The sequence below is a fragment of the Conger conger genome, chromosome 7 (assembly GCF_963514075.1).
Source record: "Conger conger chromosome 7, fConCon1.1, whole genome shotgun sequence".
NCBI lineage: Eukaryota > Metazoa > Chordata > Actinopteri > Anguilliformes > Congridae > Conger > Conger conger.
Genome location: NC_083766.1, coordinates 30,090,700 through 30,106,865, shown reverse-complemented (window position 1 = coordinate 30,106,865; position 16,166 = coordinate 30,090,700). Strand labels below are relative to the sequence as shown.

At 50.8% G+C, this 16,166-nt stretch overlaps 1 protein-coding gene across 1 annotated transcript in view; it reads right to left on the bottom strand.

Moving 5' to 3' along the window:
• Positions 1–210: 210 nt before the first annotated feature.
• Positions 211–16,166, bottom strand: part of LOC133132312 (sortilin-related receptor-like) — a 64,941-nt gene continuing 48,985 nt past the window's right edge. The window contains exons 30-48 of the mRNA XM_061247652.1: positions 15,991–16,125; positions 15,606–15,758; positions 14,269–14,436; positions 13,691–13,819; positions 12,897–13,023; positions 12,612–12,781; positions 12,004–12,116; positions 11,309–11,419; positions 10,976–11,042; positions 10,472–10,554; positions 9,183–9,273; positions 8,743–8,927; positions 8,394–8,513; positions 7,519–7,683; positions 6,541–6,715; positions 3,179–3,285; positions 2,575–2,767; positions 1,736–1,951; positions 211–1,114 (exon numbers count right to left, since the gene is read on the bottom strand). Of these exons, the coding sequence (XP_061103636.1) occupies positions 1,050–1,114; positions 1,736–1,951; positions 2,575–2,767; positions 3,179–3,285; positions 6,541–6,715; positions 7,519–7,683; positions 8,394–8,513; positions 8,743–8,927; positions 9,183–9,273; positions 10,472–10,554; positions 10,976–11,042; positions 11,309–11,419; positions 12,004–12,116; positions 12,612–12,781; positions 12,897–13,023; positions 13,691–13,819; positions 14,269–14,436; positions 15,606–15,758; positions 15,991–16,125 (2,573 nt within the window). The 3' untranslated portion in view covers positions 211–1,049. The remainder of the gene's footprint in view (positions 1,115–1,735; positions 1,952–2,574; positions 2,768–3,178; positions 3,286–6,540; positions 6,716–7,518; positions 7,684–8,393; positions 8,514–8,742; positions 8,928–9,182; positions 9,274–10,471; positions 10,555–10,975; positions 11,043–11,308; positions 11,420–12,003; positions 12,117–12,611; positions 12,782–12,896; positions 13,024–13,690; positions 13,820–14,268; positions 14,437–15,605; positions 15,759–15,990; positions 16,126–16,166) is intronic.

The window sequence follows — 16,166 nt, the reverse complement described above, 5'->3', positions numbered from 1 at the left end:
GGAGGCAGACGGCAGCGCACTGCGTTCCGGGGGCGAGCTGCGCTGCCTTCGAGCGCACCCCAGCGTCCGGGAGAGCGCGTCACATGACCCGGCGGGCTCCAGGCACATTGTCTGCCTCGTGCCTCCTCTTTAAGAAGCGGGGCTAAATTTATCCAGCGCCAAAAAGGCCGGGCTTGTGTGGAACGTTATCTGCGAGCGCGCGCGGGGGGGGGATTTGGTTTGAGAAACCAGCCCGTGACGGTTCTGCCGAATCTCTCACCTGACAAACTGCAGCTGAACCAGCGCCAGGCAGTGCGACGTGGATTTTATCAAGATTCTATCGAGCGAAAGTTTGTTATTTCATGCTGTTTCAGTGCATTTTTCATTATTCATTTCAGATTATAATAATATGTACCATTCTAAGGGCCTGTTTGTAGCTCGGATTCTAGATGTTTCTTGGCCTCGTTCTGTAGGTTCCAGCAGCGTGGAGTCGGTGTCCTACTTCAGTGACACTAATCCTGTGCAGTTCACACCACCAAGAGCCAAAATATCCCGTCACAGAACTAATTTTTTTTGCATTTGTCGTGCAAGAACACGTGTATTTTTCCCGCTGGCTGTAGGGGTTGACGGGTGTTTGTTTTTGCTTTTTTGGGGAAGGGAACCTGCTCTGTGAGAAACCAGCGGCCCAGCTGGGCAGCCTCTCTGTCGTTCTCTCTCGCGCTGGTCCAGAAACGCGCGGGGGAGCCAATCCATTTCCTTCACAGTCGGGCCGGCCCAGCTTCAGCTGCTGCCTGCTAAGTCCTGTCCCCGCGCGTACGCATAGTACATATACAAAAATAAGTTATTGCGCCTCCGAAAAAAAGTGCATCGTTAATTATTTCAAAAAAATATCTCTTTCTTTTCTTTCTCTTTTCGTCCCGGGTTCCGGAACCCTCGAGCGCTGGCTCATGCGGGCGGAAGCTGCCGGCCCCGCCCACTCTGGATCAGAGGGAGGAGGGAGGGCAGGAAGGAGGGCCAGAGCGAGTTTAGGGTAAGGGGGCGGGGCGGGGCAGAGGAGGAGGGAGCCCACCCTACGCTAGCACCATGGGAACGTCGTCGGAGAATCCGTTGATCAGGGGATCGTCGTCCTCGTCACCTGTGGGGGTGGGGTGGGGGTGGAGCAGGAGTGGCCAGCACAGGAAGAAATATTTGTTTTACACACAAGATACCCTCAATTATTGAATCACTGAGATGTGTAAGACAGAATGCAACAGATGATGATGATGATGACGACGAGGGGGAAGGAGAGTGCAGCAGGAGGGGGTGGAAGGGCAGGAGTAAAGGGCTGTAGGAGGCAGCAGGAGGTGAGCAGGAAGGGGCAGTTGGGCAGTATGAGGAGGCTATAGGAGGGAAGGGGTAGTAGAATTTTGACAGAAAAAGAGAGCAGGGGGAGGGGGCAGTAAGGCAGTAAGAGGGGCAGTAGAAGAGCAGTAGAAGGGTGGGGGCAGTAAGGCAGAAGAGGGGGCAGTAGGCGGGGGGCAGTAAGGCAGTAGAAGGGCGGGGGGCAGTAAGGCAGTAGAAGGGCTGGGGGCATAAGGCAGAAGGAGGAGCAGTAGAAGGGCTGGGGGCATAAGGCAGAAGGAGGGGCAGTAGAAGGGTGGGGGGCATAAGGCAGAAGGAGGAGCAGTAGAAGGGCTGGGGGCATAAGGCAGAAGGAGGGGCAGTAGAAGGGTGGGGGGCAGTAAGGCAGAAGGAGGGGGCTCTGTGGCGGCCGTACCCAGCTCGTCTCCAGAGGAGAAGATGGCGGAGCCCAGGCGGGAGTTGTAGTGGCTGTTGGCGAAGGCGGTGAAGCTGTGCCTCAGGCGGCGGTGTCTGAAGTACAGAGCAGCAAACCCCGCACACAGACCCAGCATCAGCACAAACAGCACCGGCACCACCACCGTCGCCATGTCCCCCGACCGATCCCCCTGAGACGCTTCTTTACTGCCCGGCCCTGCGGGCGGGGAGAGGGAGAGGGAGCACGTTAGCTCCTCTGTATGGAATTACCCAACACGCTACATCATTCAGCATACACAGGGTCTCTTGTCGGAGGGCCGGAAGGCCTGCACACTTCTCTGGATTCCTTTAGATCACCAGACACTTTAAGACTTGGAAACAAGGCATGGGGACTAGACAGTCAATCGGCAAGTGAAACAAAGTGCAAAGAAAAACAGAAAACCATTACAGCCCTGTAGGATAGGAGTCCGTGATTACTTCAAACTACTTGTATACGCCACCACACAAACAATAAGGTAGAGTACACCATCACAAACAAAGTAAAGTTGGAATCACTGAAAAATATTTCTGCTTTTGAAAGACATTTATATTTTATGTATTACTCTAGTGTACCAAGGGTGAAGTTTAGAAATGCCAGTGCACTAGATAATGTAGCAACCAAAAGAAAGATTCAATGCTACCTTGGTGAGCAAATTCATCGTAAACATTTCTCAGCGATTCCAAACTTCTCAATGTTAGTGCATACTACATGACAAACACTATGCTAGCTTCTCTTTAAAATGGCGTAGGATGAAATGCGAGAAGGCACATCCCGGGTGCCAGCCCCGGCCCCGGGCTCACCTGCTCCCAAGCTGTCGTACAGAAGACGGGCCGGCTCCCCACACAGCTGGCCGTTGAGCAGGCAGCGGGCCTGCACGGAGAAGGTGTAGTTGTGTCCCACCAGCAGGCTGCTGATCTTGAAGAAGGTCTCCGTGGTGTTGCCCAGACACGTGGTGGAGTTGGTCACACTGTCGTAGACGTGGACCTCGTAGCCCTGCGCGTACGTGCACGAAATGAGGGCGCGCAAACACGCAACAGAGAGAGGACACGCAACAGAGAGAGAGGACACGCAACAGAGAGAGAGGACACGCAACAGAGAGAGAGGACACGCAACAGAGAGAGAGGACACGCAACAGAGAGAGGACACGCAACAGAGAGAGGACACGCAACAGAGAGAGGACACGCAACAGAGAGAGGACACGCACGCACGCGCGCAAACACAGAGCCCGTTAGCACTACAAATTTCTTAAAATGGCATTTCTTCCTGATAGGTAATGTCACCGTCACTGAATTTGAGTAACAAGTAAATTAAAAATAGCACATAATATAACTTTTGCGAAAGAATCATTAAGTAACAGATGACTTCATTCAAGTTTTTAAAATGATAATAAACATGAGTGGTTACCCGGCTCTCGTTGAAGCCCTTCTCCCTCACTGCCAGACTCTTCCACAGGAGGAAGACATGGTCCTTCTCCATCAGGATCTTCAGTGCCTCGGGAGGGTTCAGGGGAACTGGGCAGGACAAAAACCAAACCATCAACTCATAACCTGACTGCTTATCATGGGTAGTGTTCACTGCAGCTCAACACCTGACTGCTCATCACCAACCATGAGCAGCACCAACCATGAGCAGCACCAACCAGCGCCTTTATGCAGGCGAGCGACCCTTGGGCGCGACAGCAGGAATGCTTTCATTTCTCCAGAACACGACACTCATAGTCAAATGAACATTTACCTAACATGGCTTCTGTTCTGCGGAAAAGTAACGTAATCAAGACTTCCGCACGCTATGGCTGTAGGCTATCATTGCTTCTTTCTTTTTCTTTTTTTCCCCAGCCAATTTAATTGCATTTTATGTGTATGTTCTTCCTTTCATCAAAAAAAAACTGCCACAAAGAAGAACCAAGCTGGGCGGTGCATTACAGCATAAATAGGCCAAGGTTGTGTTCTGCTTTGGTCAGATGGAGAGATCTCAAGACGCTTGCTATACCATCTGGGAACAGCACTTACTGTAGCAGCTACATTATATTACATTACTTTATTGGCATTTGGCAGACCCTCCCAACGGCTGTGCAGATCTTATTGTGGCTACCACCAACCTTACCTGTCCCAGTCATTTACCTTAACCACTATGCTACAGGCCGCCCCTAAGCTATAGGCCGATGGTAAAAGTGTGGTGCACTTGACACAAGCCTCCACTCTCTATTTAAGTACTTCACTGTGTCTTATGGATCATGTTACTATACATTATTAAGTACTGCCGTTGTACCCTTGAGCAAGGTACTTGATGTGAATTGCGTGCGCAAATATCCAACTGTATGAATATAATACGGAAAAAGAAAATGTGTGGACAATGGCATCTGCCAAGCACACAAACAGAATACAATACATGGTTCTGACAAGATTAGCCCATGCGAAGACTTTGATCAACACCCAGGTAACAGTCTAAGTTGATATGCTATACTAGAAATGGCTATACATGTTCAATAAAAATGTAGGTTTTTACATATTTTAAAGCATATTATGTCAAGTACACAGACACTTTGTTCTTGGTCATGGGGCTTAGAATTTTCAGAAGATGAAAGAGATGGTGATGTTTGGGCTTTAAACAGCAAGGAGGGTTAGCAGAGCTCAGCATCTGGCGAGCACAAAGAAAACTGAAGTATCACTGAGGCATCGCATGCTTTTGACTCGCTGAAAAACACTGTCAATAAGAACTAAAACATTTATTTAAGCACCGATGCTACTCGCTGGTATCTGTATGTGGCTGGCCCTGCCCTTCAGTAATTGTGTAAGGGATCGGAGAATTCATGTATTTCTCGTAATTGGTTAAAGTGTGATTTGGCTCCATGGCTGAAAGGACATATGAACTGGTCTGTGAACTTGCAGCGACTTTGCAGGTGAGCGACCCTTGGGCGCGAGAGCAGGAATGCTTTCATTTCTCCAGAACACGACGCTCATAGTCAAATGAACATTTACCTAACATGGCTTCTGCGGAAAAGTAACGTAATCAAGACTTCCGCACGCTATGGCTGTAGGCTATCATTGCTTCTTTCTTTTTTCTTTTTTTCCCCAGCCAATTTAATTGCATTTTATGTGTATGTTCTTCCTTTCATCAAAAAAACAAACTGCCACAAAGTAGAACCAAGCTGGGCGGTGCATTACAGCATAAATAGGCCAATTCTGCTTTAATACTTAATTTTTTCGGATCCTTTTTTTTTTTTTTTTTTATTGATATTTCACTTGTGAAGAGAGTGATTAATCTTAATACAAGCGAAGCAAAATGAGTAATGCTTCGTTTGGCTTTGTTTTACGTAACAGAAATGAGAAATGTACTCCACTGAAAGTCGCTTGTATTAAACTAAACCCAATTTCCTATAAAATCTCAGGGATTACACACATTTTAAGCACCAGTTTCATTAAAATAATGTATATCCATTTCCTTTTACAATATCCTATTCTCACCCTGATCATCAGAGACCCGTGTTTAGAAGTAGTCGTGCTGATCTGGTGCAGGTTTTGACAACGGAGTGAGGTTGTGATACAGACAAGGGAAATATGGCACAAAATGTAATTGACATTTTTACAAATGCTTTCCAAAAAAAAGGAAGAGAAAAAGTGCCATTTGGTCTCACTTTGGGCAGATTCCAGAAAACAACATACAAACATACTCCAACAGCACTGGACCGAGGCACAATCATGTACGATCATGAACGCTATATTTATCAGCCGCACTATTCTCTCAAAGCATTTGAAGTTGTCCACTCTATACTATCCATCATACGGTGGTCCCAGCGTTTCCTCGAAGTCGACTCTGTGGCTGCTTTTGAAACTTAAATTGTATTTAAAAGCACATTTTGGCTTTAGTTTGGGTAGCACGCCTGTTTAAATAGAAGCGCGGTAAATTTAGAAACCCCACCCAAACGGCATCGGTCAAACAAGTAAACAGAATTTCCCCCACCATGCAACCACTTACCGAGTTTTGCCTAAAGTTGATCAACCTTGGACACAGTGCCATTGTGCCTTTGGTAGACTAGCTTCGGTAAAATTCCATATTAAACTGTATAAGGACAGCATATACAGGAATGTGAGCTGTGTATGTCGCTCTGGAGAACAGCATCTGCCAAAAGCTAAAATGTGATGTCCTTTTACTGTTATGAACTAGCTAATGTTACTTAGCTTGACCATATCTGCAGTGGTTTCAAATGGCGTAATGACAGTGGTACTGAATGTGTAGCATAGGTCACAAGCCGTGATGATAGGCTCTGATATATGAATTGCATAAAACTGTAGTTAAAGTCAAATTTAACAGAAGTCTTGCTGACATTGTTGGAACAATGGAACAGGGAACATGGAATCGGCACACCCCTGATAGCGGAGCATGCGTTTGGGTGAGAGCTGCAGGATTTTAGGTAGAGGTTTGGATGGAGGTTTGCCGGTGTGGGGCGGAGGTTTGGGCAGGGTTTGCCTGTGCGGGTCGGAGGTTTGGGCAGAGGTTTGCCAGTGTGGGGCGGAGGTTTGCCTGTGCAGGGCGGAGGTTTGGGCAGAGGTTTGCTGGTGTGGTGCGGAGGTTTGTCGGTGTGGTGCGGAGGTTTGCTGGTGTGGTGCGGAGGTTTGTCGGTGTGGTGCGGAGGTTTGTCGGTGTGGGGCGGAGGTTTGTCGGTGTGGGGCGGAGGTTTGTCGGTGTGGGGCGGAGGTTTGTCGGTGTGGTGCGGAGGTTTGCCGGTGTGGGGCGGAGGTTTGCCTGTGCGGGGCGGAGGGGCTCACCGGTGTTGAGGGTGTAGCTGGCCTCCTTGCTCATGTTGCGCAGGCGCACAGTGACGCTGTAGCGGCCGCCCGGCTCCAGGCCCTTCAGGGTGAACTCCACCGTGTTGTTCTGCGTGCTCAGCTTGTAGTTGGCCTCCGTCCTGCGCACCATGTCCTTCAGGTGAACCGCGTACTCCTGTGAGAGCCCACAGCAGAGGATTAGGCCAGGGGAGGATGCCCCCATAAGCACTTACTGCTCTGGGCGTACCAGTGTGACACCAAACTGATCCTGGCTGGCCACAGAAAATGTACACTTCAGCCCTGCTGAAGTTCAGCCATACTCACAACCACATAAGGGGTGCAGTTCCACAAGGCCATCCATCGCAGACTTGCTCGAATCAATCAAATTAATTTAGCTCCTACAGCAAAACACTGCGATTGGTTCATGCCAGCAAGCGTTCTCCCATTGCTGGTTAAGGAGATTTGCATGAGGATCTTGAGTGTTAGAATGAGCGCACTCAGTCACATAAGGCTGCACATAAGGGTGCTCAGTAAAGATCATATATGGGGTGGGCAAGCATGACCTGTGCGATTGGATGTAATGGTGCACCTGAGCGTGCTCAGTGCAGAGCACAAACAGGGGAGGAGCACAGGTAAAGGTATTTGAGAATACGTGCTCAATGGGGAACATACGTGCTTAGCGTAGGTAATAGTGCTCATTGAGGCAGGCGTGAGTGTGTGTGAGTGTGTGTGAGTGTGAGTGTGTGTGTGTGTGTGTGTGTGTGTGTGTGTGTGTGGGGAACAGACAGGGAGAAGCATAGGTAAGAGTGCTCATTGAGGCAGGCGTGAGTGAGTGTGAGGGTGTGTGAGTGTGTGTGTGTGTGTGTGTGAGTGAGTGAGTGTGAGTGAGTGTGAGTGGGGAACAGACAGGGAGAAGCATAGGTAAGGGTGCTCTTTGAGGCAGGCGTGAGCGCGTGTGAGTACACTAAGGGAACGTACCAGCGGGGCTGTGGGAGAGTCGTACGGGGGCTGCCATTTGAGCGTGGCCTGGGTCTTCTCCACTTTCACCCTGTGCAGGTTACGAGGAGGAAGTCTGCCACTCGGGATCATCTTCACCATGGCGTGAGCAGAGGGAGGGCCCAGGTAGGGAGACGTCACCCGCACCTGTACACACACATCATTTAGCTGACACTTTCACTTAGTGACTTACAGCTGAATAGACTAAGCAGGGGACAAACCCTCCTGGAGCAACATGGGGTTAAGAGAGGAAAGAACTAACCAGCTGAAAAAAACTGCTCAAGCTAGGTCTTGAAACAGCTGGTTTCAAAATCTAGTTCAGACCACTACAGAACAGCTTCCTGCTCAACATGGTTTCACCATCTCAAGCTATGTTTTGAAACAGGTGGTAGCTGTTAATAATACTAATTACCAATAATAATACACTTTTACCCAAAGCAACTTATAGTTGATTAGACTGAGCAGGAGATACCACCCCTTGAGCAATGCAGGGGTTAAGGGCCTTGCTCCAGTGTTCCTGGGGACGGTGGAGAAGGGTGGAGAAGGGTGGAGGTGGGGACAGTGGAGCAGGGTGGGGATGTTGGAGCAGGGTGGAGGTGGGGAGCAGGGTGGAGGTGGGGATGTTGGAGCAGGGTGGAGGCGGGGAGCTTGGAGCAGGGTGGAGGTGGGGAGCAGGGTGGAGGTGGGGATGTTGGGGCAGGGTGGAGGTGGGGAGCAGGGTGGAGCCGGGTGGAGGTGGGGAGCAGGGTGGAGCAGGGTGGGGGATGTTGGAGCAGGGTGGAGCAGGGTGGAGGTGGGGAGCAGGGTGGAGCAGGGTGGAGGTGGAAAGCAGGGTGGGGGTGGGGACGGTCACTCACTAAGAACAGGTACTGCTCATCACTGTCCACGCTGACCACCAGGCTGCTACTGCTGCTCTTCACACTGTGAGGGCTCCGGTGCAGCTCCAGGAAGGAGGTGGAGAAGAACACACCGTACTCCTGCACACACACACACACACACACACACACACACACACACACACATTTAACAGTTTAACACTCCAGCAAAGTGTGTGTGTCTGCGTGTGACTTTCTGCATTTGTATGCTAATGTGCCAACTTGAGTGTCTTTATATGCATTTGAATATATTCTATATATGCATAGAATGTGCGTGTGTGTGTGTGCGTGGGTGTGCGTTTGAGCGTGCTTGCGTGTGCGTGTTTCTCACCGCTGCTTGCGAGCCAGTCCAGCTGCAGTCGACGGCGCTCTGGTTGAGAGCCCGGGCCTTCAGGATGGGCGGGGCCGGCTGGCTGCCCTTCGTCTGATGGCTGGACAGCGTAGCAGGGCTGTCTCCTACGCTGGTGTGGGCCCACACCGCCAGCTCATAGGCTGTCCCAGCTGTCAGGTTAGCCACTGCAAACACAAGACCCGCCCACCGGTTTAAAAACCCCACCCCCTGCATCTCTGGACATGACAGTTTTTTTTTTTTTTTTAACAACTACATAAAATATGTATTTAAATGTACGCATTTCCTACGCTTCTTCACAATAACACTGCTTGCCAATTTATGCCATTTTCAAAACAAAACTTTAAATTCAGGCTGCAGTTTATAGATACGTTTGCTGGGTGTGTTCTTGCCCACCCTGCTGAAGTGAGGGTCATTTGTACCTGTCAGAGTGTTTCCTGTGATGGCCATGGTCCTGCTCTCCTTCACATGAGCGTCAAACAACCAGGACAGGACTGCCACATACTGCTCCACCTGCAGGTACACATCGGCATTACACACAGACGCAGACAGACATGCGCAGACAGACACGCGCAGACACGCGCAGACAGACACACGCATGCACACACACACACACACACACGCAGACACGCACGCACACGCATGCAGACATGCACGCACACGCAGACACAGAAACACACATGGACACACACACACGAGCAGACACACACATACAAACACACGCAGACAGACACACGCAGACAGACGCACACACAGACGCACACACAGACGCACACACAGACGCACGCGCACGCGCACACACACACACACACACACACACACAGTGCAGCAGGTTTACTCTCAGTAGGAGGTCTCAGATCTTGAGAAACTCTCACTTTGCCATCTGGCTGTAGCACTCAGCGGCAGCGATAGGACAGGTCAGGCTCACACAGCGGCGGATCATGAGGTGTGATGCGTGAAGAGGGCCGGCTCTCTGCATTTCACAGCTTATGCCTGAAAAGTGCTCTCACTGCCTGATGTGGTGAGGCAGATGAGATCGTTCAAGTCGCAAAAACTGGGTGGATTTATGGCCTTTTTGCCCGACTTAGAACAGAGTTTCAGCCTAGCATGTCAGGCTAGACACAAAGCCATACTCCCTTTCTCTCACAAATATAACAAATGTATATACATTTAGCCATTGGCTCAGGCGGTAAGAGCAGTTGTCTGGGAGTCAGAGGGTTGCCGGTTCGATTCCACACCCTGGGTGTGTTGAAGTGTCCCTGAGCAAGATACCTAATCCCCAAATGTTCCTGACAAGTTGGTGCCTTGCATGGTAGCCAATTGCCATCGGTGTGAGTGTGTGTATTAATCGATGAATGAGAAGCATCAGTTCTGCAGCGCTTTTGATAAAGCTGCTATATAAATTCCAACCATTTACTTACAAAATGTACAACCCTGTGCCTCAACTTACATCGCACAAGAGCTGAGAACTGCTGGTTTTCCATTCTCCCTTAATTTGGGAGTCAGGTGTGAAGACAGTCTGGCCAATCAATAGCACTACTTGTACCGTTAATTTCCTGGGAGGTAAGAAAACCAGGATAAGGATTTGGATTAGAGTGCCAGATGTTGAATGAAGGGTGTTGATGTTGAGTGAAGCCCCCAGTTACTCTTATGGCTATACCACACTGCTGCTCTACAGATGCATTCGGGAAGGTGTCGCAAACACACCAACCTTTTCCGGGGAACTGAAGCCGAAAGTCAGACTGATGGAGTCCTCTGTAGTTCCATCCACGGCCACAGTGGGGGGCGGCAGAGCTGGGAAAGAGACACACGGTGAGGCCAGAGCGGCTCCGACACAGCAAAGTGACGCAGTATGGTCTTGCAACCAGCAGGGGGAGACATGGCTCCATAATACACGTACACTCCACACCATGTCATATGCATTCACAGGTTACAGTACAAGGCTGAAAAAGGAGAATGACTTTCACTTAGATGTAAAGGCAATGCCCCACATCTGGCTGCCGGCTCTCAATTCAAGCACAATTTGACATTACCGATGAATGAGAATACATGACATTATTTGTCGCTTGTACGTTCTAGAAAAGGCTAAGCTGGCTTCTATTTCAGATAATTTAACCGCTATGAGCAGGCCCCCCTTCTGGCTACATTAATACTGGCTCTGCTGCCCACTAGCTCCTGCACTGATGAACTGCAGGCAGCAAGGTGCGCCGTTTACCTTTCTTGGGAGTGATGGATTTTGCATCTGTCCAGTTTCCCACACCTCTGCTAGTCACAGCCGCCACCTGAAACAAACAGACACACACACACACAGACACTACTAAGTCTATGTTCTTTTGACAGAGCCATAAATGGATCATTTCATGAGCTCATTAACTGACCTACTGCGTGGGCCCATGAAGTGGGTATTCTGGTATTCTGGGTGATGCTGTAGCTACAGTGGGTGGGGTTTATTTGGTGGTATTCTGGGTGATGTAGTAATGTGGGCAGGGTTTATTCAGTGGTATTCTGGGTGATGTAGTACAGTATTCACTCAGCTGTAGTTACTCACTCTGAACCTGTAGAGGGCGCTGGGCTGCAGGTCCTTGACCTCAGTGCTGGTGCCACTCCCGCTGCTGCTCTGGGAGGTCCACTCAGCACTCCCACTCTCGCTGTACTCCACCTACAGGACAGAGAGGGCATTGCAGGGAGAGCCTTCCACAGCAGTGTGAACAGTGCTTCTGAAATGCCTTAACCTCGTTCAGGCTTCAGCCTCGCTTCCACTGCTCCTTCCCGGTGCCTCAAGCGGGCGCTATTGGCCCTTCTAATTCCCCCGGTCCGCATTGGTCAGTCGGGTCAGAAGGCGTGGTCAAGCTCAATGACGAGATTATTGCGGAATAAGTTTGCTATCGATACACCGGAGTTAGTGTTCAGCCTTCACTGGGAGCGTGATGTCAGCAGCAATGAGGGGTGGCATTGGAGGGACTTAAGGGACGCTCTTACACAGGGCGGCTCTTTGGCATAAGGCTTTAGGCACGAAGCTCAAGCTTATGGCTCAACCTGAGGGGGTACTTCACAAAGCAGGATTTAACTGGATAACTGCTTTTGACATCAGTCCATGTTCCAGACATGGGACCCTTCCGGGATTGACTCAGTGCAGCTATCCAGCTAAATGAGAATAGGTGAAACGTGAGAATGGAAGTGCAGCCACCGCAGCGTTATAAAAGACAGCGGAGCAGGGGGCTGCCAGCAGGTGGTGTCACTCACTATGTACTCCCGGATCAGGCCGTGCGCGTGGTCAGGGGGGCTCCAGGAACAGACCACCGTCCCGTCTTCCTTGCGGTCAGCGGACAGCTGAAGGTGTGTGGGTGGGTCAGGCACTGCAACAGACACAGATACCCATGAGCACCCACAGCGCTGTTACAATGGCACCGCAGAAACCTACTGGCTGAAAGTAAAGTGGGCTGGGTATATTCAGTGGTATTCTGGGTGATGTAGTAGCAACAGTGGGCAGTGTTTATACAGTGGTATTCTGGGTGATGTAGTAAAGTGGGCTGGGTTAATTCAGTGGTATTCTGGGTGACGTAGTAAAGTGGGCTGGGTTAATTCAGTGGTATTCTGGAAGATGTGGTAGCTACAGTGGGCAGAGTTTATTCAGTGGTATTCTGGGAGATGTAGTAGCTACAGAGGGCAGTGTTCATTCAGTAATATTCTGGGTGATGTAGTACCACGGGCAGGGTTTATTCAGTGGTATTCTGGGTAATGTAGTAGCTACAGTGGGTGCATTTTCTTGGTGGTATTCTGGGTGATGTACAGCGGGCAGGGTTAATTTGGTGGTATTCTGGGAGATGTAGTGACACAGGCAAATCACTCACATCCCTCTGGCGTGCGCAGGGTCAGGTACTCGTTGCTCTTGTGCAGTTTGCTCAGGCACTGCACCTGCAACTTCACCTGGTAAGTGGAGTCTGGCTGCAGCACCGTCAGTCTGTAGCTGCTCTTATTACTGTGAGTCTCAACAGGGGTCCAGGACTGAGTCCCCACCAACCTGCAGAGAGACAGACGCACACAAAGAGCACAAGCGTGAGACGAAGTAAAAAGAGAAGGCCTTCGATGACGAGGTTCGCACAAGCTCACGTGCATCCTGAGAGAGGAGGCACTACCTGTAGTACACCAGGTAGGAGCAGGAGGAGGGGGGCAGGTATTTGGGCCGGGACCAGGTGAGGGTGACAGCGCCGGAAAAGTCGGAACTCCACTGCAGGTTCTGCACCTTGAACACCCGCGAGTCAGCTGCCGAGAGGAGAGGAGGGAGTGTCATCACAAGGTCTGAGTCACATCACAAGGTCTGAGTCATCAAAATCAAGCATTACGGCTGTGTTGGCCACAATCAAGCCAAAAATCAAGCTTTCCATGTAAAATAAGTTTACAAAATGTATGCTTCCATAGTCAAAATTTCAGCTGCTACATGCCGATTGCTCCATACGCTGTGAGCGAAACACAAAACATGCTCTGTTGAAATCAGTTGTATCTGGATGGATGCACTCATGGTAAGTGCAAATATAGCTTTAGGAAGATGATGGCCTGTATTTGTGCTGGAATGGCCTGGGGCGTAGGCCGCTGGATTTCAGTGGAAGCTCTTCCCATCTGAAGCCAAGGCAGGTCAGGGGCAGGTCAGTGCATCTGAAGCAGATGTAACTGCATTCTGGTGGCCCCATCCATCACTCGCTCTCCCTCCCTCCCTCCCTCCTCTCCCTCCTCCCCCTCCTCCCCCTCCTCTCCCTCCTCTCCCTCCTCTTTCTCCCTCCCTCTCCCTCCTCTTTCTCCCTCCCTCTCCCTCCTCTTTCTCCCTCCCTCTCCCTCCTCTTTCTCCCTCCCTCTCCCTCCTCTCCCTCTCTCCCTCTCCTCCTCCTCCCTTCCCTCCCCCTCTCTCCCTCTCCCTCTCTCCCTCCAGTCTCACCGGAGCAGTTCTGCTCGTCGCTGCGGTCGGAGCAGTCGAAGAAGCCGTCGCATCTCTCGCTGACGGTCACGCACGCCTCCCTGTCGGAGCACAGAGTTCCGTTCACACAGGACAGGGGCCCGCGGGTCGCTGAGGGAGGGAGGGAGGGAGGGAGGGAGAGAGAAAGAAAAAGGGAGGGAGGGAGAGGGAGTGAGACGGAGAAGGCTGAGCTATTTAAGCATCTGTCAAAAGTAAAATTAAATGCAAAGAACATTTCGGTTCAATGACGGCTTCTTCCTCGCGAGTTGTCTTGGCACCATTGGGTGGAGACATTTATAGTTATCTTATTAGAATTGTCTGCAGCTAGAATTAATCAGTATTCCATTGCGGTTTTGAATTTGTGGAAAAAGGCATTTACATGAATGCCCATAACATTCATGATTCTCATAAGAAGGTTTTCCTAAAATATGAATAATTCAAAAATTGTATTGCACATTTGCACCAGTGAACTGAATGAATGGTATGAATATTTATGACACAGACACAGACACAGACACAGACACAGACACAGACACAGACACAGACACAGACACACTCACGGCAGTTGGCCTCGTCGGACCGGTCGGTGCAGTCGGGGCGTCCGTCGCAGTGCTGCCAGTCGGGGATGCAGGTGGGGGGGAGGCTGCAGCGGAACTGGCCCTTGCTGCAGCTGCCCGGGGCCGGGGGCCGCACGGCAGGGATGGTGGGCCTCAGCGTGCTGTTAGAGCCTGCAACACAAGGCCAGGAGACGTCACCCACACCAGCCAACGCTGCCAGAGACCGCACACATGGGTGTTAAAATAGGGTGGGGGTACATACCGTCACAGACCGCCCTCTTGGGCACAAATACAGGCATGGCTATAAACCACCATTATGTCCAGCTGGCCGCAGTCTCTGCAGGTAATTGCTCCTACCATGTGCTACACCACTTGATTTCACTAATTATTTGGCCTGCTGGGTTCAGTCAATAAGCTCTTTAGTGAAATCAGGTGGCGTAGTGCACTGTGTAGTTGAAGCAGTTGCCTGCAGACACCGCGGCCCGCAGGATTCGGAGTCGACTAGCGCGGCTGTGAACAGTCAGAGACCACCGACTTGGGCGTAAATACAGGCGTGGCTATAGACCATGAGAGACGACCCATTCATGTGCAAATAAGGGAGGGTTATAGACTCCCGGAGACCCCACAGCCTGGGAGTTGGAAAGAGGGCATGGTTTCTGCACCATTAGAGACCGCCCATATGGGGCAGAGAGGGCAGGGATCTGGACTGTTGAGACTGGCTACTTGAATGGAAAAGAGGGCTGGGCTCCTCCCTCTTCTCATAAACAGCTGAGTTAACAGCTGGAACTAAAGCTCACTGAACCACAACAGATCCATTCAATTCCCTGCTCCAGCGTGACCAGCCCTCTTTATACCGTGGCCTCCGAAAAATCAACAATTCTACACAAGCTCGAAAAACCAAAGCCACCGTTTGATTGCTTTATTCTCCATGCATAATCGCCTTTCCCCCAACAAGATGATACATGCCATTATAAGCTTTAAGTTAAAAGAGCAGCTGAATGCTGGTGGCTGTGTTGAGTCAGGTGAGAGAAGCTGGTTTGAATGTTGGTGGCTGTGTTGAGTCAGGTGAGAGAAGCTGGTTTGAATGTTGGTGGCTGTGTTGAGTCAGGTGAGAGAAGCTGGTTTCAATGTTGGTGGCTGTAGAGTCAGGTGAGAGAAGCTGGTGTGTGTTGAGTGGTGATGGTTATTTGAGTAGCCTGTGAGCAGTTAGTGAGGGTTTTGACGGTGGTATCTGGAGTAGGTTGTGATCTGGTGTGAGTGTTTTGAGTGAGAAATAGGGAAGGGTGCTGGTGTAGCACTGCTGAGCGTGTGTGAGAGGGGACCCGCCCGTCTCTCCCCACCTGTGGGGCAGCCCTCCTCGTCCGCTCCATCGGGGCAGTCTGCGTAGCCGTCGCACACCCAGGAGTTCAAGATGCAGGCGCCAGAGCCACACCGGAAGCGGTTGGGGGGGCAGGTGGCGGGGCCCGGGGGCAGGGTGTGGGGAGTATCGCCACCTGCGGGAGTGGAGGTGGAGATACGGTTTCATTTTTAACTGCGTGGCGCTTACTGAAATGTGATTCGTATTAAAGTGGACTGGGTGTCAGCTTGGTATTAAGAGCACCACATAGAAATAAAACTGAACTGAAATCATTGTAAAATGTATGTTTCTGTCATGGCCACTAGGGGGTGCAGTTTCCCCGCATACTCAGACTGACCAGGCTGGGAGAGACGCACGCAGAGCCGTACCTGTGCAGTTGACCTCGTCAGACCAGTCCCCGCAGTCGTTCTCCTGATCGCACCTCCACCAGGTGGGCACGCAGCGACCGTTTCGACACGCAAACTGGAAGTAGTGCGAGCAGCCCGGCTCTTCTGTGGGAGACCCTGAGATCCACAGAGAGAGAGAGAAACTGGATGATAGAGAA